Source organism: Phaenicophaeus curvirostris, chromosome 1 (genome assembly GCF_032191515.1).
Source record: "Phaenicophaeus curvirostris isolate KB17595 chromosome 1, BPBGC_Pcur_1.0, whole genome shotgun sequence".
NCBI classification, from domain to species: Eukaryota; Metazoa; Chordata; class Aves; order Cuculiformes; family Cuculidae; genus Phaenicophaeus; species Phaenicophaeus curvirostris.
The window spans coordinates 185,121,698-185,146,035 of NC_091392.1; the positions used below are offsets into that span (position 1 = coordinate 185,121,698).

General features: G+C 41.9%; 2 protein-coding genes across 9 annotated transcripts in view; one reads left to right on the forward strand and one right to left on the reverse strand.

Moving 5' to 3' along the window:
• The window catches only part of STARD13 (StAR related lipid transfer domain containing 13), a 302,953-nt gene extending 289,454 nt beyond the window's left edge, over positions 1-13,499 (forward strand). For 6 of the 8 annotated variants that reach the window (XM_069882494.1, XM_069882456.1, XM_069882487.1 and 3 more), the window contains 6 exons: positions 1,950-2,157; positions 2,680-2,794; positions 3,571-3,792; positions 5,738-5,955; positions 10,119-10,295; positions 10,661-13,498. In XM_069882494.1, coding sequence (XP_069738595.1) covers positions 1,950-2,157; positions 2,680-2,794; positions 3,571-3,792; positions 5,738-5,955; positions 10,119-10,295; positions 10,661-10,778 — 1,058 coding nt within the window. In that variant the 3' untranslated portion in view covers positions 10,779-13,498. Of the gene's footprint in view, positions 1-1,949; positions 2,158-2,679; positions 2,795-3,570; positions 3,793-5,737; positions 5,956-10,118; positions 10,296-10,660 lie in introns of all 8 variants that reach the window. The other 2 variants (XM_069882441.1, XM_069882449.1) reach the window with 1 other exon arrangement.
• Positions 13,500-23,083: 9,584 nt separating this feature from the next.
• Positions 23,084-24,338, reverse strand: part of KL (klotho) — a 48,860-nt gene continuing 47,605 nt past the window's right edge. The window contains exon 5 of the mRNA XM_069857549.1: positions 23,084-23,893. Coding sequence (XP_069713650.1) covers positions 23,556-23,893 — 338 coding nt within the window. The 3' untranslated portion in view covers positions 23,084-23,555. The remainder of the gene's footprint in view (positions 23,894-24,338) is intronic.

A 24,338-nucleotide genomic window follows, 5' to 3' on the forward strand; every position in this document is an offset into this window, starting at 1 on the left:
GAAACAGTTTATGCCTAGCCCTGGACCATCATTTCCCCCTCTTCTTTCCTGGTCCTAAGTTTCAGGTCTTGTCTGCTTAGGCACACGTCACCAAGCTTTTTCAGAAAAACAATAGAAATTCTAGGTGCTAATAAAATGGCAATCACAATTGTTTCCATCAGTAAAGCAGCCAAGGAGAAGATTATTGTTCTACATGTCCTTGGAAACAAATCACCTTTATACTCTTGCTTGATGAAAATTGGTTATGTCCTACCTTGCCATAGGAGGGGCTGCAAGGAAATTACCCGCTTGCCAAAAGAAGAGAGACATGGCAGAACTCAATGTCATCAGCATTATTAGATGTGTAGCCAGAAAGAATCCATACCTCCTAGTCTGGTGCCTGGCATTAGGATTCACAATAGCCAAAAGGATGAACAGCGAAACATTGCTATCAGCCAACAAAAAATGCTGTAAAAAGGAGCACAACTCAGTAACAAGGCATAGCTCTGTACTGGAAAGTCTGAAGAACTCTTCTTTACACTGATTGGGGGAAGGGGGGGGAAGCGCTAGGAAAGATTTTCTTGAACTGTACCACTTCTTTAGAGTATTTCAGAAAGACTTAAGAATTGGTTTGATTAAACCAAGGTGGGATCAGGAAAAGATGGGCCCTGGAAACCATCGTTTGGTTTAAGAATGAGTAGGAGTGGATTTTTTTTTCCTATTTGACAACAGCAAATATATTTTTCTGTTTTAGACAGTACAGACAAAACTATCACAGAAAGAAAAATGTTGCAAATTGCTGGGATACCATTTGTATTTCATAATGTCTGCAATTAAATAAATCTGTAGCTGGGAGTTTTTCTTCCCTTTCATCCTGTTTCATAAACTATTAATGTGAAGTTAGGATGGATTTTTCCTCTCAGTGTATTGGCAAGGGATTTCTGATGTTTTGGGACTTGTGGAATACCTTTTTAATATACTCAGGACCTTTATCATATATCCAGAATGGCTTCTTTTGCTTTAATGTAGGGCATTGGGATGGGATTATTAGTGTAGTAGTCTGTGTGGCATAGCGTTGATGAAACTTTCTCAATTTCCTTAAAACTCTCAGTTGTCTAATGTTTACCTATGACTTGAAAGGCTTCCTGGCCACCTTCTCTATGTATCAGATCCACCAGTGCAACTGTACAGGTGAGGGAGTACCAGGAAGCTGTGTGGGGAGAAAAGACACTGCCGGGATTTAGCAAAGGCTCCTCTGACTTCTCAGAAAGACCTGGCCTTGCCTCTTCTAGAAAATTGGAATCATTGGGCTGTATTCAGTTTGTCATTCATGTCTGAAAGCTTTTAAAATAAAGTGCTTATACGAGGCTAGCAGGCATAGCTTAAAAGCTGGCTGTTCCCTGTACTGTAAATCTACTTTTGTTCTTCTATTCAGCTACGTAGAGTGTATATCGTACCCAGAGGAGGGTTCTAAGTCCAAACTGAGAAAACTTATGGTAGCTTTAGAAATTAATCTGTCTGAGATGCTATTTAAGTGTACCTATTATTGCTTTCATTAAACTCTTTTTACGGTTCAGGACACAAGTGTAAGCATTTTCCCAAAGCTTCCTTAAGACTTTGGAATTGTCTTCCCCAGAGTCAAAAGAAACCTGAAAAGTACCGTTTAAAGATTGGAGTACTGAGTACTACTTTCCCACCATAAACTTGAAATGAAGTTCTGTCTCTTCCTAGGGGAACAGTCTTTCAAATGAGCAGGGAAATGTCATATACTGGCTAGGAAACCTGTGCTTGATAAAGGAGCAAATACCATGGCCCTCCAACAGCCAGCTGGTTTTTGCTCCTTCCTCCTGTCATCTGCTTCTTCAGAAAGCCATTGCCAGAGTGTGAATACTTGTGCTTACTCTGTCTCATTCGTTGCTCCTTGTCTGATCTTACAACTGACCCCTCTGAATGTCCCTTCTTTTCTGTAGATGTCCCCAAGGAGCAGCGGCTGCAGGCGGTGCAGGCAGCCATCATGCTGATGTCAGATGAGAACCGGGAAGTTTTGCAGACTCTGCTGTGCTTCCTGAGCGATGTCACCTCTGTGGAGGAGAATCAGATGACTCCTATGAACATAGCTGTTTGTCTGGCCCCTTCCCTCTTCCATCTCAATATAGTGAAGAAAGAAAGCTCGCCGAGGTATGTTTCCTATCAACCATACAAATAGAAAAGATGCTTTCAGCTTTTCTAAGTGCATGTAGGGTACAATTTTCCAAAGCATCTGCCTTTCAGCACATTATATAGGGCATGGCTTCAGCGAGTGGGGAACACCCGTGCTACAGAGCCAGAAGCACTCTTCCACAAGCACAGAATGCATTTTTGCAAGCCCGTCAGGGTGTTTCTGGCTGTTGTGAATATACAATGCCCCTTTCCATGGAAAATTTCTGTGGGGCTCTAGTGAGTTGGCTTCCGTGAAGGAAAAGGGCCCAATTTTGCTCTGGTTGAAGTCAAAGATTGACCTTATTTTAAAATACGTAATGCAGGATATACATTACATTTCCTTCTTTTACCTTTGGCTCAACAATACTTTAGGTAAACATTTTTCCTTTAGAGAAGGCCCAAAAGTCAGAGAAATGTTTGTGATAAATTAAAAACTGAAGGCAGAATTTTCTCTCTGGTGTTCTGAGCTCTTTTTACCCAAGATACTGAATTCAATTACAGAGTAATACAGAAAAAATATGCAACAGGGAAGCCAGATCAGAAGGACCTCAGTGAAAACCTGGCAGCTACTCAGGGACTTGCTCACATGATAATGGAATGCAACAAACTTTTTGAGGTAAGTGAGATACTCAAACAGCATTATTCATGGCCACATAATGCAGCATCCTTTGAAGTATTTATGTTTATGCTTACATTTTCTGTCTTATATTAGTGCAGTGATTGATGGTGCCTCAATTATTTGTAAACTTGCTCCATCTAAAGTTTATTTGTCTCATTTCTTTATGACTGTTCTAGCATTCAAAGATGCAACTATTAAAAATGCAGGGATATTACTCTGTGTCAATCTTCAACCCAAATTACTTGATTGGGAAATTTTAGTGTAATTAAAATAAAAATCTGCTGGATTAATATTTCATTTTATTATGATGCTTTTAGCACCTCAATTAAAACTTATCCACCTCAAAAAGAAGAGCTGTTAGATTTTATTTCTGTTTGTCTCTGGTAAAAATACATAGGGAAATGCAGTCATTCCTGGGGCTACTTACACTACACATATAGGAAAGATAATGCTCATATCTCCCTTCCCCAAAAGCACAAGGTGACATTTCTGGAGGCTACAGGGGTAACATAGGTGTATTGACATACAGTTCATCAGTCTAATATGGTTCTGTATGAGCAGGGCTATTCTGAGCCATATGCTCTTTCATTATACTACTTTGATTTCTAATCTTGCATAATAAGTGAAGACAGAAATAGGTATCCATTTTACAAATCATAGGCTCATTGCAGTCGGATGCTGAATGGTCTATCAACCTAGAGACACATTACCTTAAGGAAAAGTTCTCAGCAGGAGGTTTTCCCTGTGTGTTTTCCCTGCCTTCTGTGGCCCAGGTCCCACACGAGATGATCACCCAGTCCCGAAACTCCTATGTCGACGCAGAAGTCCATTCTCCCACCCTGGAGGAGCTCGGGAAACAAATGGATGAGGAAGGGGGGAACTATCAGATGTACCTAGAAAGTCTCATGCAAAATCTCCAGAAAGAAGCAAAAGAGAAATTCAAAGGATGGGTCACGTGTTCCAATATAGAGAACACAGAACTCGCCTACAAAAAGGTAATCTGGGGGGATGTGAAGAAGCAGTATAGAAATCAAAGCAAAATACAACCTAGCTTGTGGACACCCTGGCTTGTTGTATAGCTAAATATGTACCCTTCTGTCTGGTGAGGCACAGTAATTTTTTTAAAAGACTGCTAAAACCACTTAAAAACATAACATAATAGTCATTTAAGTATGAGATTCCAGGAAAAGGCCCACAAAGCAAGCTAAGGTCTCCAAAGTAGAGGAAGTGATACCACAAACAATGCAAACAGAGAGCAAACGGAGACTTTAAACAACAGATAACATTACCTGGGTAACCTCTTTGACTGGGGAACAGGCAGAGTTTCTGACCATCTCCTGTTGTTTGCCAGCAGTTTGGAGAGCACAACCAGAACATAAGTATTAAAAACTCTTTTCAGGCTGCCCACTGCTTTACTTAGCCAGGCCAGCTGTATAGCTGATCTTGTCCCTGATCTTGTTGTTTCCAGTGGATTTTTTATATCTGCAGCTTTTGTCAAGACTTTTAAAGTTGTTCTAGGCTCCATCCCTTCTGCAGCAAAAGCCAGGCTGCTGTAGCCAGAAGAAAGTTGCTGCAGGGTCCCTGCAGATAGTGGAGTTCAGGGCTGCATGAAATGCAGTTGCAAAACAGAGGTCTGCAAACCAGCAGCAACTAGCGAGAGGAGTGGGTGGATTATAGGTGGGTAACACCAGAAAGGTAGGGGAAGAGCATTAAGGGGAATTTGGGATCTGGATGGTGAGAGGGCAGGGTGTCTTAGGGGCCAGAGACAGCATTACCCCTGTCTGGGCAGGTGCAATCCCCTCTGTTAGGCCAAAGAAATCACAGTTAGTTGTTTGTAACCAGCTTCTGCAAGTGACCTCTCCAGGGAGGGACTGCAGAAGGTTGGGGGGGCGGGGAGTAACACGGCTCAAATGGGAGCAGGATGTGGGAGAGGGAGGGAGGGAGTGAATGGGGTCATGCACCTTTCTAGGGTCAAGGGCATGTAATGCTGCAGAGGGGATCGGGAACCCCTGTGCTCTAGGGCAGGAGGACTGGGGAACTGCTTAGGGGAGGAAGAATTATAACAACATAAAATGATTTAAGGTGGGAATTGGGTTTCTGGGGACACAGTCCTGGGTCTGTGGGAGGTGCTGGAGGTTTCTGGAGCACTAGCATTGATACATGAGGATGCCGAGGTAGGGTTAGAAAAGCAGGGCTTGCAAGATCCAGTGCTTACAGTTCCCTTTTTTGCTGTTTGAAATATGATGGTGTTAAAACCATGCAGAAGTGTCATACATGTAGAATTTAGGATATTCATCTTTTACATAGCCTAGCAGTTTCCACTGCCATTATTGCTGGTGTGGAGGTGTAACGAGTAACAGGAGCCGTGAGCTAGGAGGAATTAGCAAGCAGTTTGTTTGCTCCGTCTTTCAAGGGCATTTTCTTAGTACTTCCCTTGCAGCTGTTTTGTGGAGAAAACATCTGTGTACTCTTCCACCAGTTAACCAGGAGGGTTAATTGACCCTCAAGTCTCAGCTAGTGCATCAGATTGCCCAAGGTGGTAGCTTTATTTCAGCCCCGGGTTTCAGTCTCTCCTTTCATCTGTTTTCACTTCTACACAGACATATTTTTCATTACACATGGTATGCTTGGGGGTGAAAAAATGTCCATCACACTAGAAATTATTCAACAACTGCACTGGCACTATGGGAACAAGTTCAGATATACACTGCTGCAAGAGCAGAAGTAATGTTTCACTTCAGTTTTCCGTCCAGGACTGACATGCATATGTTATCACATATAGAAGGGCAGCAGCAGTGGCAAAAATAGTAATGGTTAGCAGGGAAATATGTATGTTCTTAAGCTAAAGGCAGATACCCATACCAAGATTCTGTCATCAGTTATCCTCTGCTGAACATATGCATACAGATCATGAGGGTTTATGTTGTTACTTTACTCCAGGTTGGGGATGGGAACCCCCTAAGGCTTTGGAAAGCCTCAGTGGAAGTAGAAGCCCCTCCATCAGTTGTCCTGAACCGAGTGCTGAGGGAACGTCACCTCTGGGACGAGGACTTCTTGCAGTGGAAAGTGGTTGAGACCCTGGACAAGCAGACAGAAGTTTACCAGTACATTTTGAACAGCATGGCTCCTCATCCTGTCCGAGACTTCGTCATTCTAAGGTAAGCTAAGGGTAGCTCTCCACTACCTTTGTTTCCTGCAATGGGTACAAGAAAGATCTGATCTTATCTCTTCTCAGCCTTCGCATCTGTATAATTGTGCTTCAAGAACTCTGCTTCTGGGCAGCAGTGTTGATTTCTCAAACTGAATTAAGATTGTGCACCTAGAGCGTGCTGACCTTTTCTCTGATGTAATTTGAGCAGCATGTACTCCTGAGGCCATAAATATAATTCCTTCCTCAGAACAGTTGTCTGATAATAGCTGCTGCTCTTTCTTAGCTTTGTTTGTTGTGAAAACAGTGCAAATAGAACCCAATTGTTTTTTACACTGCTTTTGCTGTTCTCTGGGGAATGTTTGATGTTTAAGAGATAAATGTTTAGTAGAGAAGATAGTGATGCTTTTAAGCTAAGTTTGTTATACAACGTATTTATAAATAGGCTTTTTTAGATTTGCAGTTGGTGTCTTTGTAGACCAAGAAATTCTAACCCATAAAAATCCTAGTGTATAGGTGAAGAGAAAGACACGTCAGATATGTATCGTGACTGTCTTCCAGGGGATGACATTGCTCAAATAAATGTGTAGCTGTGTATCAATATTCCAAATTTTTTATAGAATCATAGAATTTAATCCAGTTTTTCCATTGTCTATCTGCCCGTACAGAACAGACAAAACAAAAATTCCTCTTATGAAATTATGAAATTCCTCTTATTTCCTCTTTTGAAATCTTGTCTGTTTGCTTGCTCAGAGCTATTGCTGAGCTGCTGACATACTTCACTTACAGGGTCAGACCTATAGTTATTTATTTCAGGACAATTTTATGCATTCCCATTCTTGGTCTCTGCTTTCTTTATTGAAATGATGTGCCAGATAAATACTAAGCAGTTTTGACAAAGGAAGTAGTCCAGCGAGTCAGAACTGTATTAGAGGGAACAAAGATTGAAGGAAAAAGATGAGCCCAATAAAAAAAATTGTAAGAGTACATCCCTTCTATGAACTTCAGTATTCTCTTAGAGAATGAAAACATGCAGATATTGTCAGTATTAAGGAAAATTATTGAAACTCTTAGAGGAAGGTTTAAAAAATGTTTTCTGTAAGTTCTCTACAACGTGAAAGCACAAGTCCTCCCATTACACCATTTCCTTTACTTTCCCACAGGACACTGGGCTAAATTAATTATTTTAGAATTAATTTTCCTATATTATATTATTTACTTAAACCAGTGATAAATTTGTTCCTCTGCATACCACCAAGAAGATTGCCTGGAAGCAGCGGGGAGGTTTTGATGACTGTAATTCTGTCCTTCTATTTGCCACTTAGTTCACTATTAGGATTCATAGTGGTTTGTATTCTTTAAAGACCTGCTGTGCAGTCACATCAAGTTAAAGAAAAATCTTGCCATCAAGTTCTCATTCTTCTCACTAACCCAGGCAGAATGACCCCCAAGGACTAAAATACATCATAAAACTGAATCCTGGTGGGTTTTTAAGGGCTGAAAACAGCCATCAGGCAGATCTGTCAGATTCTGTTGTTTATCTCTTTTGATTTATATCATTAAATCTAGAGCAAGGTTAGCCAGCAATATGGCAGCCAATTTGATACCTTACAATTGGTGGAAAGTGAACGGTTAAATTGTAATTTGTCTCTGGGGACATGAATAAATATATTTTAATGGACAGCAATTTTCCCCTTCCCAATCAAACTTTTGCCTGTGAAAGGATAAATGTAGTTGTTCTTTTTTTTTTCAATTTGGCAGTCATAACAAGGGGATTAGGCTCCCTTGAGAAGACTTTAATAACTCAGAAAGGATAGGGGCAATGTTTCATATGCCAGGGATCTGATACAGCTCTTGGCCACCCTGCACAGGCACCACTTTTCATTAAAGATTCGCCAAGTGTTTCATGTTCATTAAGTATCACAGCATCCCTGTATGTATGCCTGGTTTTACTACTGTTAGATATATAAAGAAGTACAGAAACTGGCTGAAACCCATATAGCTGGGAATAGGAATCACAAATCTTCTGCAGTCTCTGAGATAAATAGTTTTCCACTTCAGGAGGGATCCAAGTAAGTGCCATGTCATTACAGTCACATCTAAGCATTGTGCATGTATTCACAGCAGATGGTTCAGCATTTCACTGTAGATCTGATGCATGATTTCCTATTCTCCATGTGTTTCATCTCCTAAGGTAGCTCATCACTTTTATTAATGCATAGACATGTAAAACCTTCTGAAGTCAGAATCTTCCTGCATTGTCTTGAATTACAGCTCAATTTCATATTAAAAAACTACAGGTTTTTAAAATTATCTGCTGAAGTCCAAACTTCAACAGTCCTTGACAGCAGCTTACCTGCTAGAACATGATACTGGCCAAGGTAGCAAAACCCCTGTCTCAGACAGTCCATGGCAAGATGAAGCACATCACACACCACAGTGGGAATTTCTCATTTCTTCCCATAGCATAGGGAAGCACATAGAACTATCTTGTGAGATTCAAGGCACACAAGAGTAATGTGAGACACCAGAATATGTAGAGAATACTTACAGAACAAGAAAAAAATGTTAAGTATTAAAGTATAGGTCTCCTGAAACAGGTGGAACCAGCACATCACAGAGGCCAGAAATTTGGAAGGGGGAGGAAATGAAATTAAATGGCTGACAGAGCTCAAAATAAAAATACATCTCAACAGGCCAGCCCCAGTAACCAACTACCTGTCGTTGGCTGACTTAAATGGTGACATGGTCATAAATTTTCACTGTTATTTTACTTTTTCCCAAATAAAATTTACTTAGTAGTGGTGTAATAGTGATGAGATGGAATGTGGTTCTATGGTGCAGAAAACGACCCTGACACTTTCCTCCTGTAAAGGAAAAGATGGACTGTAGATCCTGTTGGAAGAAAAGGTAGACAAGAACATGACTGTGTTAGCAGAGGCTGCAGAATGTTTATTGGTTCTTGGAAAGCAGGATGACCTTTCTAAGAGATGTGTCTTTTTGGAGTGACAATGAGGAGGAGGGAAGCAAATGGTTAAGTGATGCCTTTGTGGGTGCCTATTTCACCAGTCCTCCTAGGATATTGGCTCAGATGCTTGCTTGGTATCAAAGAAAAGCCTACCTAAATAAAGGGACCTTCAACTTCAGTATTATTCATAGAAGACTACGCACAAAGTTTTAGCCTCTGGCCATTGCAACAATTAAGCCATGTAGGACTGTACTTTGCCATTGCTACTAAGAGCCTGTGGTGGCAAATGGCCATCATGTAATTGCTACTAGCCACCTGAGGATACTTTACTCAGCTGATGTGTGTCAGTGAATATTATCAGCAGATCATCCTGGTGAAATGTGCTGCATTTATGCTTATCATCACTAAGAGTATTGTTAATTAATGTCATTGCATAAAAAAATGCTTTTCATGAAAGGACACTTTTTATTTTCAGCAGTCAGTGTGGGTAGTAGTGAGGACTTCTGCCATGCTAAACTGTATTTGTTGTTCTGTAACTCTGCATGGATGCAGTCAAACATTTCATCCTTTTTTGGATGGCTTGTGCTCACTTTACATCCTTTCCAAAACTTCTGTCTGTCTGCAAAAGGCTGTATCATGCCCTGTAACATGTGATGGTTACAAAGTGCTACTGTGGAGAAGTAAAACTTCCCCACCTGGAGTCTGCAGCATTGTAGATGAGTGGCCATTCCACATCAGACTCCCAGCTGGGGTGGAGGAACAACAGCATTATCAGGTGGATATTATCCTTCAGGAAAATAATGTACATAGCATCAATTGCAACATCTTTCCCTGAGTCATTTCAGAATGAAGGAGTTTTTGGAGTCTGGGAGTTTAATTTGCCTCCTTGTATACCAATGTATCTCCAAACCTCTGAGCAGTTCTTATCAAAATTATGATACACTCCATTAAAATTAGTACATTTACAGGGGGGATCTAACATTAAAATCTGAGTTTGTTAAGTTTCTGTGGCCCTTCCTGAGCAATAGTGACAACAATCTTGGAACACAAAGCCCTTCCAGGGACTTCTAGGACAGGCCAATGGCATTGCAGGCAACAACAAAGATGATAGGCAGACAAGCAAGCTGAACTTTATTTCTGGTTCTCACTCCTGTGCCCAAAAGTCTCATTACTAAAGTGATTCCATCTTGAATGTGTTATTTCAGGACATGGAGGACAGATTTGCCAAAGGGGATGTGCATGCTGGTTGCCATCTCTGTGGAGCATGAAGAGGCTCCTCTCATGGGAGCTGTGCGAGCTGTCGTGATGGACTCTCAGTACTTGATAGAGCCTTGTGGCTCAGGAAAAGCTAGGCTGACCCATATCTGCAGAATTGACCTAAAGTAAGTATCCAACCTGCAAAAAGTAGACCCTTTAAAGGGGCAAAATTTTTCAGCTTAGGGAGGGGAGGTGTTGGGAACAGAACATACAGTCAGTGGAGTTTTACTGCTTTGAAGTCTGCCTGCAGTCTTTTCTATCCACCAAGCTCATTCCTCTTCTGAGTGTCTACCACCGCTATGATGTGATCATAGAAATAAAATCTGCTTATTTGATTACTGCAAGGGAGAACTTCAGAGTACGCTTACAATGACAAGTATTTGAAGTCACCACCAACGCTGTGGGCAGTGGGGAGTAGGAAGCATGGCAAACCTGTTCCTGCAGGGTTTATTTTTTGAGTTTCTCAGTAATTCTCTTTCCATTCCTGCAGAGGACATTCCCTGGAGTGGTACAACAAAGGCTTTGGACATCTGTGTGCAGCAGAGGTTGCCAGGATCCGAAACTCATTTCAGCCTCTGATTGCCGAGGGACCAGAAACGAAAATCTGAGGAAATGTTCCTGGGAGCATGTGAGTGTAAATCAGGGACTGGCAGGGAATAGTGATACTGAAAGTGAAGATCTTACATAAGCTGCATAAATCTGACCAGACCTGGGTCTGTACAAAGGTGAAACAAGAATTTTGTAGGAAAGTTCTTTTATTCTGGAAACTTCACACACACACCCCTTCTGTATTAATTTCAATTATTGAAGTAAACATTTCTCTAAAGAGCTTGTATCATTATTACTTTAAAATCAGACTATTGCCATTACTTGTGTGTTACAGAACTCTGGCATTTAAAGGCTTCTAAGAAGCATATTTTAATTGTAAATAATTTATGTACAGTATGTATATATTTATCTATATTGTATCTATATATATGTATATGTATAAATTAATTATTTTGTATATAACTCAGTGCAAATCACTTGTATTGGTCAAACCTTACATGAATCTGTCACTTGTTTCTTTGTGTGTCACTGCTACATAAGCTGTGTTTGCTATTATCACAGAGCTACCAGGCATAATCCATGTGATAACAGAAAGGTCTGCTCTCAAATATGTTTTATGTTTGTGTGTGCTGTTAGAAGGTACCTAAAAATAAATGTAGAAAGAGTTAAAAGAACTAAGGAGGAGGGAGGCTACTGTACGTTTAAAAATAATGAGGAGTGGATCCGCTTCACCAAATAAAATACATGGAAATGTAACAAGATAGACATTTTGAAGGCCAATTCTATTCAGTTGCAGAAGGTTTGTCTACAAGGTCTTGAAAGCTTACCTATTGACTTAATTAATGATAGATCTGCCACCAGAGAATCTCACTATGTGCCACATTCATACCAATGGCTCATTCTCAGAAAGTACAAGACAATGCTATGTGTCCTGAGGTGTCTGAAATCAGACCAGTAATTATTAAGCAGTAAATCTTTTTTTTTAGCATTTTGTCTAGGTTGAGTAAGTGTTTCTGTGTTGTGCTTTACTTCTCCCACAGAAGTGACTAATTGTCAAGAAACTCCAAAGCAGATTTTCCGCATCCAGTGGACACAAAGATGTGCAGATGAATAGCATGTCTTTTAATATTCTTACTGTACAAATAACTAAACTTTTTTTAAAGCTTTTAAGCACATCTTGGAGATTTAAAAGACTAAATGCAGACAATGCTTGGAAAGATTCTTTTATAATAGCAGCAAGCATTTTCATATTATATTGCACTGATCTGCATGATCCTGCCTCTGTAGACATTGGTGGGAGCAGGTTTAGCCCCTGACTATGAAAAGTAGGAGCCATTTAAGCCTATTATATAATTTCATTTTCAGGGACCTATTATTTTGCTTATGGAAGAATGCTTTAAAAGTAATAATAATAATAATTTTTCGACATTATCTTTAAGGCAGGGTTCCATTTTGTTTTTAACTAACCTAAGACCAAAAATTACATTACATCTATGGTTCAATAAGAATGTACAAGCGTGTTAATACCGTTTTTCATTAATCACATTTCTTTGCTTTGACATTATTTATTGCTGCATAAACATGCTGAGTCATTCAAACTCAGTGTTTTAGCTCAGTCCTTCCAACAAAATCCACTGAGATTTAGTATGAGGTCAATAAAGTGGGATACGTTTCCTACATGAAGCTACAGAGGTTTGTGCCCTGAGTCAGGAAACAGAGAAGTCTCATCAAAGCTTTGAATCTGCCCTTGGTATGGGGGCTGTGGGGTGGACCATGTGTGGTCCTTGAATGCTGCTAGAGCTTGGTCCCCTGTGCCATTCTGCACATGTGTAAGGTCTGTGCTGGCAGGGAACAGCCCTACAATGTGGAGCAGCAGGACCACAAAAATGTCACCATCACCTTCTGCCCTGAGCTGTCTCACCCACATTTTATTACACAACTCCTAGGATCAAGGAGGTCGGCTGCCCACGAGCTCCTTCCTTCTGTTTATGGCCAACATTAGTTGCAATGTGCAACCATTGTGTATTTGTCAGTCTTAAAGACAGGGGAGCACTCACAGCCTTACGCAGCAGTGCTAAGGTCTGGCAGTCACCAGTCATCTGCAGGACACCTCCACTGCCCACAGCCCCTCTTCCCAGAAGCAAGCAGTAGCTCACAAGCTGGCAGCAGGAGGCCAGTGAGGATGCCATCCCAGAAAGCAGCACCTCCTCCCAAAATGCCTGTAGCCATGGCAGCAGATTTTGTGCTGACTGTTTTCTAAAATATGAGCAATTAGAGCACTTCTGCTACATTAGTTTGCATAAATGAATATGATAGTGCCTCAGTATTAACGGGCACAGAATTTCTAGCCCTGGGAATGCAGTTGTCTGACAGTAAATAATTTCTTAAGGAAATGAAGGAGAAGGCTAGACAGTGGATTTATCCTGTCTGACAAGTCATCATTCGGCTAGAAGGGGCCCTGTGCCATCTGCCACCGTTAGCCAGGTAGGGTTGTCCTCCTACTCTTGCAGAAGCTCTGTCATGTGCTTCTGGTGTCTCTAAGCCATGTATCAGTGAAATAAGATTTCTTTAAAATGTGCATTATGCCATGTGTACCATTCGCCTACCACAGTATTTTTATTGTTACATTGCCATTGAGAATACATTATGATAATAGCATTTTTAAATGTTATGCTCATATCAATACCTCATATTTTTACCTCATCTGTTGGTATCAGTCATTAGTTGTAAATAAATAATTGCAGAGTTGAATAAATTTACATTCACTAAAGAATCATGTTGCCTTTGTGTGCTCGTTTCATACATCGGCACAAGGAACACAGTATATTTGAGCCCTTGCTTTCTTTCCTGCAGCCTGCTGTAACTAAACTGTTCTGATATGGGACTTCAATCATTATTTTAGGTTGAAAATGATATTGTTGTCCATTATACTTATCCTATAGTGTCCTTAAGCATACATTAGTTTCATGGCAGAGATGAGGTTTTCCAGAGATGTTATAAGCCTAGGATGGTTGGCTTCAGAAAGGTAAACTCAGGTCCTCAACAGTGTTTAGTGCCCTGACTCCCACTGAATTCAACCATGTTTCTGCATCTATGTTCCTGTCAATAATATAAGTCTATGTTCAAAAGAGTGGCTGAGATGTTGACTGTTGGGTTCACATTATCAGACTTCAGCCATCTCAAATCTATCAAGCCTCTGCAAAAGAGAAAAAGATGCAACAGCAGGATAGTAATTCCTGTGTTTTATCTTACTCATATCTACAGATGGAATTAATGTCCCTTTGTATGGGCACATGTCTCTTCACTCTCTCTTGAATTGTCAAAAGAATGAGAGTCTCAGAAAACAGGATGCTGAGCAGGGAGTCAGCTATAAGAGACCATCTAGGAGGGGATAAGCCTTTATGTCCCACCACTCAGGGAAAGCTCGATAGTAAACTTTGCACTGAAAGGAAGCTGGAGTCACCAGCAAGGCATCCCTCCGATGCACTTACTCTGCATAATTGGCGTCAGTGTTAGAGGAACTTGGCCTGCCTAAGAGGTTGCTTTTCAGAACAGCAGGTAGTTGTTGGATGAGAGCACAGGCTGAACACACTGAAATGACTGTGATAAAAATATTGGAAGAAATATCCAGAAGATTGCTGGAGCCTTCAAAACAAATAGGAGAGGATGAAACTGATACTGCTACTGCAGCTCAATAGCAACATAGAAGAGCTGGGGAATGAACACAGACCTTGCCAGAAAGAAAGCAGTACTTAAATGGCCTGACAAACTTAATGATCCCTTGGGGATCTAGCATGGGTGGATCATGCTGTCTTTGCCAGATGTGTATCAGTCACGGCTGCACAAAGGTTTCATTTGGATGGGTACTAGGCCAGGCAGACCATGTTGCAACCACTGCAGTTGCACATCGTGGTGTGACAGGATGCGAATATGGGGCATCAAACCCCAGATTCCTAGCAAGGTGAGTGTTTGGATTTTCCTAAAACGTGCAATTTAAATTGTGATCCTCAATATCATGGGTCACTCCACTATACTGTGTAGAAAGCTAACATCTTTCCCCAAAGCAGCAATAAATGCAGAACAGATCCCACCTAGCACTGTGTAACTGTAGACATATAACTTCTGTGTGCAAGAAAGTTGTCTCAGAAAACACAGGGTCATGCGGAGCTCAGGGGTTAATACAGAGCACAGCAGTGGGTCTGGGTTAATGAGTAAATGACAGGGAAAACATTACAACTGTGCAGATAACTATTTGCTTGTCTTTTATAGGCTGTTGTTGGGGAGGTCTCACACACTCCCAGATACCCTCCCTAATCCACATCAAGACCCAGATACCAGAGCCTCTGTACGTCTGATGAAGGTTAACTTCTCTTGCAGAAAAAATTACCTGGACACTTATCACCTTCCACCCCTCTGACTCTGAAACTAGGACCAGGGTGGGTGTGTCTGGCTAGATGGGGAGGCTAAAGGCAGCAGCAGTTTGAATGCAGTGAACTGCTCTTTACCTTGAGCAGAGACTTGAACTGTGTGTGCAGTTCATTGGCAGCAGTTTGCAAGCAGACAGGATGGGGCCCTGGCTGTGACTGCACTTCAACAAGAAAATACCTCTTTCTGCAGCAAGAGCTTCTGACCCAGCAGAAGGCTGCCCTGCTTGGCCAGAGCAGCTGCATGGAGCTCTGCTGGCAGCCAGCTAGAGGATTATGGCTTTTTTTCTTAATCAAAATACTTGATTCTGCAAAAGACACTAGGGAAACTCTGGATAAAACTGCAGACTCTGCTTTTTCTCTTTCACCTGCTTTTAGCAGCTCTGAGACAGACACATGGCTGAAACACAGAGCCAGCACTTGCTACAGCAAGGATTTGCAACAGCTTGCACTTTATGGGAGCAAATTAGCCACAGGGCCATCTGTCCCTTCCCAGACCCTGCTTGGCCCGCTCCTTGCTGGAACAACTCCTTTTCCTTGAGAGGATATATATCAAATTACTTACTTTTTTTTTTTTTAATTAAATAAATTTGGGAACCACAGGTGGTGGAGCAGCTGACAGTAACCCTCTCAGCAGCATCTGCTGTCCAGCAGCGCCCCACCACATGTGCAGGACAGATGCTTGCTGGGTGCTTGTGTGCAGCCTGACTCCAGACCAGAGCAGGGCAGCAGCCCAGGGTTTGCCAGCCCACTTGGCCACCCCACTGCACCTTGCTGACTCCAGACAAGCTTGATCTTCATGGCCGTAGGACAAGCACCACGGCTGGTCTGGCTTTACCACAGTGAATCTTTTTTTCCCACCCCCAGACCCTTTCAGTTTAGAGACTTGCCACTGAGGAGTTTGCAGCAGGGAGTTTGCTTATCATCACCTAACACCCATCCACTGCTGGCCAACCAGCACGAGCAAGGAGCACGTCATGGCTGTAAGTTCAGACTAACTTGGATTCACAGCTGATCTGGTATTTTGCCCAATGTTGGTCAGTTCCCAATGGGACAGGAACTCAGAACTGGCCTTTAAAGAAAAATAGTAGGATTTTAGCTCTTTAGCCCGGATTTTTCTTTCCCTGAAGAGTCATTTCCCTTTCCTCCTGGCCCGGGAGAAGGGGTCATGCCAGCATCTTCCCCACACTCAAGTGTTGGGCTCATCACACAGCTGATGCTTTTCAAAAGAGGTAAAAAAGGATTTATGGAAAATTTCCCATTCTTCGGTGGCTGTATTTGGAGATCCGTGGTGAGCAACAGGGCTGCAAGTGTGGAAAGATGAGGTCTGCTTCTGCAGCTGCGTTGTAACAGCACTGCCAACCATACCCACACACAGGGCATGCCAACAGCTCCCTGCTGTGGCCATGGGACACCAAGAGCACTGTTTCAGAGCTGGCTTTTGGCAGTCCATCTTTTCCGCTTCCCAGGAGGCTGTAGAGCCTGAGCCAGATTGGCTGCCAGCACAGCACCAATGCATTCCCAGCCCTGCCATTGAGTGAGCCACCACACATGTTTTATTCAAAGTCCCTTCTCAAACACCAGACCAAACTCCATCCACAAGCACCACCATGAATGGGGTTTATTGCTAGGCCATGCCAGTGCACAGGCTTGCCCATGTGTCTTTTTATGATATGGTTATCACTCGGTGGTCTCATGCAATTCTGTCCGCACTTAGGTGCCAAGGCACTTGCATATAGCTGAGCAGTGACATTCATCTCACTGCTGAAGCCACCAGAAGAGCAATGGAAAAGTTTGTGGAAGTGGAAATAGAAATAATGGTTGCAAGTAATGAAAAATTAAATGGGTATCATTGGGCTAAGCCAAAATGCTGCAATATGGACTCCTTGGCCTCTCAGTATTTCTTGCCTTGAGCAATGTTTCTCAGCAATTACTGGTATTTATCAGAAAAGAAATAGAGTTATTGCATTTGGGTTTTTCAAATAATTAAGTAATTTAATCTTTTAAGTGCCTCTGAGATCACTTGCTGTAATTAAAGACAGAAGATGGATGACTGAAGTACAAGAGCATTGGAGGACTTTAAAAATGAATGTGTCCTTGACTGCACCTCCTGTGCACTTATATAATGATTATGCCACATTAATATGAACAAACAGATAAAAGGAGAAAATAAAAAGATCTTGGTTGCATTATTTTTCTTCCAACCCAATAATAACATATCACCAGCTGGAGGAATGTTGCTGTGAATACCAAGCAGAAGCAACCACGTGCTGCCAAGTGTAGGACCTTGCTGCCTCCCACTGCGAGGAAAGACAACATCCACTTATGGATCCTGCAGCAATGTGGCAGATAAATGAATTACAAATGTGTGTAAAATTTGCAAACTTCCATCGAAAGTGGACTTAAAGGCTCAGCTGGTGCTGGGAGAGATGACTGTAACACTGGCAGCTTACTTTATAAGCATTTATTTTCTCAGTTTTTGGAAATAAGACCCATTTGATCCTAGTGGAGAGAGGGAGGCAGAAGGGCTGCTGCAAAGTAATAAGTGTCAACAAAAAATCCATGAAACCTCTGAACAGTATTTTGTCTTAATAAACTATATGCCTGGCATGTCTATGTCATAACTTTAGTTACCCATTTCATAGCCCAAATGTAAATAAAGAGATGTTGAAAGAGGGAGGAGGAGGTGGTGAGAGAGCTGGAGCTGGCCATGCTCCATTCTTCATGCAGCATTAAGCCCCTGGATCACCCAGGCTGGAGGAGCAGCATCTTCGCACCCCTCAGGACACCCTCCAGGCTGATGGGAGAGGCTGCAGCCTGCCAGAAAGCTCTCCTTCATGGCTTATTCCCCTCCCTTTCCTGGCAGGGCATCCGATGGTCTCCAGCTCAACTGCATTATTGCCAGACTACAAAACTTTGTCACCTTGTAAAACTTTACAGCACAGGTAGTTTATACCATTACACCTCTTCAACTAAACAGGCGGCCAATTCACAATTCTCTCTGGCGGGAGGAAAACCAGATTTCTTCAGTCAGGTGTTGTGTTTGTGCAGCCTTACCGGTATACAGCACACTGCCAAAAGCCTGGTTATGGAGCCCTGAGCACAGAAGGCTGAGAGCAAAGCCACCATTGCAGCCAGCATCCTGTCAGGACGCACCATTGGCTCTGCTTTTCCTGCAGGCCCCGCTGCACATCCCACTTGGGAGGCACCTGGGGCTCAGCAGGTCTTTGGCCCAGATGCACAACCCAGGAGAGCACAGCCCTAGGGTGGGGGAAGCTCTGCTGGGAGGCTCATGCATCTCCTGATAGCCGAACAGGTGGGACTGAGAAGGCATTGCCCAGATCCTCTCCTTCCCTGCAAGGATTGATGCCAGAAGAACATCAGTGAGAAGTACATTATGCATCCCAGGTTATAGTAGGAAGAGTCAAAACTCATCCCTCCTTGCCAATAAAGTCCTTGTGTGTTACTCTTTCAGTAAGGAAGAAACTCTTCCCACTAACAGAGAAGGACTAAAGTGGAAACTAATTCAACTTGATCTGGATTCACAGTATTTAGAAAGCATCACCACTATCATTCTGACTGCTTGGATCATCATGCCAGTGACAGTGACTACCTCTCCTGCACCTCAGATGACTAGGGGATGCTGGGACACAGGCCAGAAATCCATCTGGATGAGCTCAGGAGAGCTGGGACGAGATAATGATGCTTTGCTATGTTGTGTTTTGAGTAACTCTTGTAATGAAGGAAAGTTTTTTGACAGTAAAATTCATCATGTAGGAAGTGTATCATTAAGGGATAAATATGGGAGGTAGGGAGCTTTCATAACAGATTTTTTAAATTTATTTTTTAACACAGAATATCCGAAGTCCCATGGCTCGGGACTGCTCCCTCTGTTCCCAGGGCAAAGAACTCATGCATCCAGTTGTGTCTGTGGCTTTTTGCGTACTTTGTCAGTATTTTCCCTGGCTTCTCTCTGCTGTGCTGACCCTTTTGCCAATACTTCGCAAACACAAAAAACATCACAAAACAATAGCCAGCAAAATATCAGCACCCACCAGTGTCTTAGCTGTAGGCTATTGTTGCTTCAGCTTTCTGGTTTCTTAACCATCTTAATTTTCTCAGAACAGTTTGATGAAGAGTGGTGTTCCTGTTCAATTCGCAAAACAAAATAAAAGCCTCTGATACGTTGGACCCTGCCACTTTTATCACACCTCATTACTCCTTTTTCCAAACTCTTAAAGAGAATGGGCTTAACTGGCCAGCATCAGCCATAGACTTGTGATGGCTGGCAAACCATGGTTTGGCAGTCCACAAGTGGCACATCAAAGATGGGAAGAGCTTTCTTTCCCCTTTCTCTTCCTCATTTCCTATTCTCAGCTTTGCACGTGTGAAGAAGGAACAAGATTAAACTTTCTCAGTTGAAGCTGAAACCTATCACATAAACAGACTTCTTTGCCCTCAATGAGGGCATTTTCAGTAAATAGGTTTTTGCAAGGAGAAGCAACAGTTGAAGTTTTCTAAGTGACTCAGAAGCAACCAAATACAATGCAAGGAGAAAAGTGAATGGTGAGTTGTGTGTTGAAAATGCTGGCAATTGTATGACCACTGTCCCATTCATTAGTCGTGCCCTTTTCAGCACCCACTTCCTTTAACCTCGACATTAACTTTCCTTAGGATGTTTAACAAGGATGACAAAAACTGACTCCTTAGTGCCACAACTATGCTGACAAAGTCCTTTAAGCCTCTGAGCAACCCTGCTAGAAGAGAACAGCTGTTAAATTGACTGCAGTGTTACTATGGAACAAGCTATTGCAACAAAAGACAAGTTGGAGTGGTAACTTCCACAGGCTTTTAAAATAGTCATTCTAAAAAAAACAACCAACAAAAAATCAAAGAACCAAACCCCCTCCAAAGCTCCAGGCCTATTGGAAAAACCTCTGTTTAGACACAGGGCCCAGCAATCTCCAACAAAGTTTCAATTATTTATGCAGCACTGAAAAACCAAACAGCAACACAAACTCATTCCAGTGTTACCATAACAGCCTCCCCTAAGGTACTCTCTGCTTCATGTTGTGAACAGAGAGACTGGACAGATTAAACAGTAAGATTATGTTACAACTTGTTACGTACAGTATCTTTATTTCAGTTCTGAGATTGTTATAAAAACAATGTAGCATTCATTCTTTCATTTAGCAAAGACATCCTTCCCAGAGTCACACTGCACAATCTTTTCAAGAAATAAAACAGCATCCTTGCACTTACATCACAAAAATATGTTGAATTAAAATACAATTTTGAGCAAGTAGGCAACAACATTTCATTCTAGAAGCACAGTTAAATTCAAGAAGGTAGCCTGCATATCATAAGGCATGTTAGTATCTATTACATGCGGACTCCAGTTGCTCTTCAGAAAATAAAGTACCATCCTGTCCTGGGCTGTCTTTGCAGCCCAAGTATGGAGTCCCCTCTGCTCAAAGTCCTTGCTGCTGTCAGCGTTTCTGCTCTAGATGCACAGACGGTAACAGGGAAGTGCCAGATCATTGCTCACACATGGGTATCAAAGCTAAGAACTGCCCCACAGCCCACAGACTCATTGCAGGAGGTGATTTCTGCATCCGTTTGCATAAGCACCCCACAATTCTTCTTGTACATAAACTTTGCCTATTCAAGGCACTTTTTTTTGTTAGTGTTTTTTCAAGAAGATCGACAAGAAATTCATGCTGACCCCTGATTACATAAAATGAAGGTGATTCCCAAGGCAAAACTGTACCATTATTTCCATCAGAGTTGCCCGTATTTTCCCTGGTCCATCACTGTGCAATTCATTTGCTGAGAGCTACACATTGCTGTGCACAGGCAGCACTGAAGGCAGACTGCTTAGAAGACTTTGGAACTTGAGCCAGTTGCTACTCTGCAGTGATATTTAAAAACTCTTCTGTAGGGACTTGCGCCAAAGACTGTGTTATTTCTATGGGCCATGGCACCATGGGTGGATGTGCTGCTTCAGAGCAACAAATCCCAGTTTACCTACAAATTAGATATCCAGCTGGTGCCATCTGCCTGCCGGCGGATACATATCACCCAGCCTCTACAGGAAGAGCCTGCAGAGTCTTGTCTGTACTCAGACTGCTGTTTCACACATTGCACTGGGGCTGGGCCATCAAATAGCAGAGGACAGAAACTCTCTGGATGGTTAATGGTTAGTGAAGGAAGGGCCAGTGCCCAACAGCATGGCACCCCTGCTCTTGCCCTGCCTGGGCTCCCTACCCCTTCAAACCCAGGGGAAGCACATACACTCGGCTTCTCAGACTCTTTGAGAACAGCAAAATAATTCTAACATTGATACATCCACACACATCACATACAAGTTAGGCATGACCTGGCTAGTTTGTATTAAATGAATGCCACTTTCTATTATGTATTGTGAAGGCATCTGACTACTGGAGTAACGTATTGCAAGGTGAATCATTGCCATGCCATGGAGAAAACCATTTGGCATTTCACACATTCAGTGAGAGTTATTTCTTTGAAACCCACACTGCACCAGGTAGCAACACATAAATATACAGCAGTTTAAAATTTGCTGTTCTTCAGCAAGTCTTATCAGGCTATAAATTACTTTTATTTTTATTTTTAATCTTTTGTCACTTACCCTGAATTTTTCACCTGAATCTCAGTATCAAAATATGCATTACTGAAAAGAGTGACTATTTTAATGCTGGAACTAGAGGACAAATATATTAATCATTATGACAAGATACTAATTCTTCTCTATTTCTGTAGATCATTTAAGAAGAAATATAATCTTAAGTTATAAATGAAAATCATATTTCATATGTAAGTTTTAATTTACAATATAGAATCACAGAATCATAGAGTAGTCAGGTTGAAAAGAATCCTGGGTGGTCATTTAGTCATCTACTAGCCATCTAGTAGATAAACATCATATTTAATACAGCATAATCAGGTTCAGTAATTCTTAATTAACACAGAGCACATTTCCCTTAAAATATTCTTTCCAGTGTCAGACATTATTTACATAGCAATAAAAATACAATTACAGCTGAAGGTGATGCAAGCCTAGAGAGTGGAGAAAAATTATCTCGCTGATTTATACTGAGGACACTCCTAATATAGTGATCCACAAGGCAGACAAAGTAACATACATTTTTTTTCCATTCCCTGTTTATACTAATAAACAATGTTGCTAATATTCTGGTTGTTTATCTTGCTGAGAGAAAAATGAGAGGCATGCAGACATTCAGTAATACGTTGGGATAAAATGCTGCTATGGCCAGAGCCAGTTGCTCAAAGACATCCTCCAGCCAACCTGGAAGATGCCTGGATCAACAGCTCGAACATCTCAGACCCTGGCAATAGCAGCAATAAAGTGCTGGATTATTGTATCAAAATGCTGGGATTTAAAGTCTCCACAATCAACACAAACGGAATGCAGATTGCATCTTACTAGCTTACCTACAAGTTTTCAGCAGGTAAGTAGCCAGGCAGCATCACAGTGCCAGCTGTGTGCAATGGGGGTGCCCCTGCTCTGCTGTGTCTATGGCTACTGGGCACTCAGATTTCTGACAACTGAGACAACAAAGACATCCCAGTTCCTGCTCTGTTATTTACTGAGCAAATCAAAGAGAAGACCTTTCACCCTTCTCATCTCTTCCCATCAGTTAGCATGACCCCTGTCATCCTTGGACATAACCCTTGCTGCTCTCCCAACTGAGAAAGACACAGTTCCTTTAGCTGAAGTTCGCTGATGACATCTTGAAGTGAGATGCAGCCATCCACAACCTGAGTAGTAGTTAACTGATTTATCAAGAGCTCCCAGCATCACAGATGCATGTCCCCCTAGTTATTCCCCCCGCATCTGCTTTAGGAAAGGGAGCATCCTCTCCTCCAGCACTGCTTTATGCAATTCTCCTCCCTCTCTGCTCAGCCACATTCCTTGCTCCACTCGGTTGTTGTCTCATGTAACATGTTGATCATGCAACATCAACATTAAATCCTTATTTGGAAAAGTAAACCATTTTGGTTTTCTCCAATCTTCTCTTGGATAATTTGACACCAGGGTTTCCCCATCACTCCACGTCTTCAAAATATGCTTATATCTGTCCAACTCAGTGAGGGAAGACTGAGGAGAGCAAAGCTTGGGAACAGGCCCCAAGGAAGCTTGTGAGGTGACTCCAGCTACAAGAATTAAGGAATGGTCATAAACCAGAGAAAACGATTTCTGGAAGCCATATGCTACCAAACACTCCTCGATGTCAATCTTCTTCAGTATCAGGCAATGTAAATACCTTCCTAGTGCTGAAGCAATCACAACATCGTGCACTCTTATTTCAGATTTCCCAAGCAGATGCAAGAGGAAGGGCAGTGAGTGATGTATTCAAAGGGGCAGCTCTATTTATAACTTCTTTCTACCCTCTTGGAGTAGTAAGTAATGAAAAATATAGTAACAATAAAAGCAACAAATATGAAAGAGATAAAGACAAATAATGATTTCCTGGATCGGAAGAAGCGGCATTCAGGGCATGAAGTAGTCTCTTCTGGGCATGTCACCTCAGGAGTTTCAGGACCAGGAAAACCATTATTGTTAATTATTTCCCTGTAATGTTTCATAGAAGGCTTTGGTTCATATTGATTTGCAACATAACTGTAGAGACCATATTTAGGAGCTGTCTTGTCATTAAAAGAATAGACAAAATATCCTTGCAGGTTAATGTTATCCAAGGCGTAGGCTGCAAAAAAACAAAGCAAAACAAAAAAAACAGAAAATAAACCAACAAAGGTTGAAGAAATTAATCAATGTCACTTCAGCATTCAAGAGCAGTACTTTATGCCAATACATAAAGCAGGGGCAAGGTGATGTTAAACTGACATCTGCACTTCTCTTTCCAAAAATAAGGTAAGGTACACGTACATCTGTGAAGTGTTTGTTATAACAAGTAAGAATATGTCAGCCACTGCCAGACAGTGTGAGTATCCTGCATTTTATTTCCTTATGCTTGGTAAACACAGTTACGAGTACACGACTGTATTTAGTGATCAGCATGGAGCCTATTGTGAAAAGATGGCTCTCCCTTTTATGCATGACAGAATACAGATTTGGGGTTTCCTGCACCTGGATTTCTGCAGCCTATTTCTCTGATTTTTACCTTCTCTCTTGCAAATCACCTCCTGATG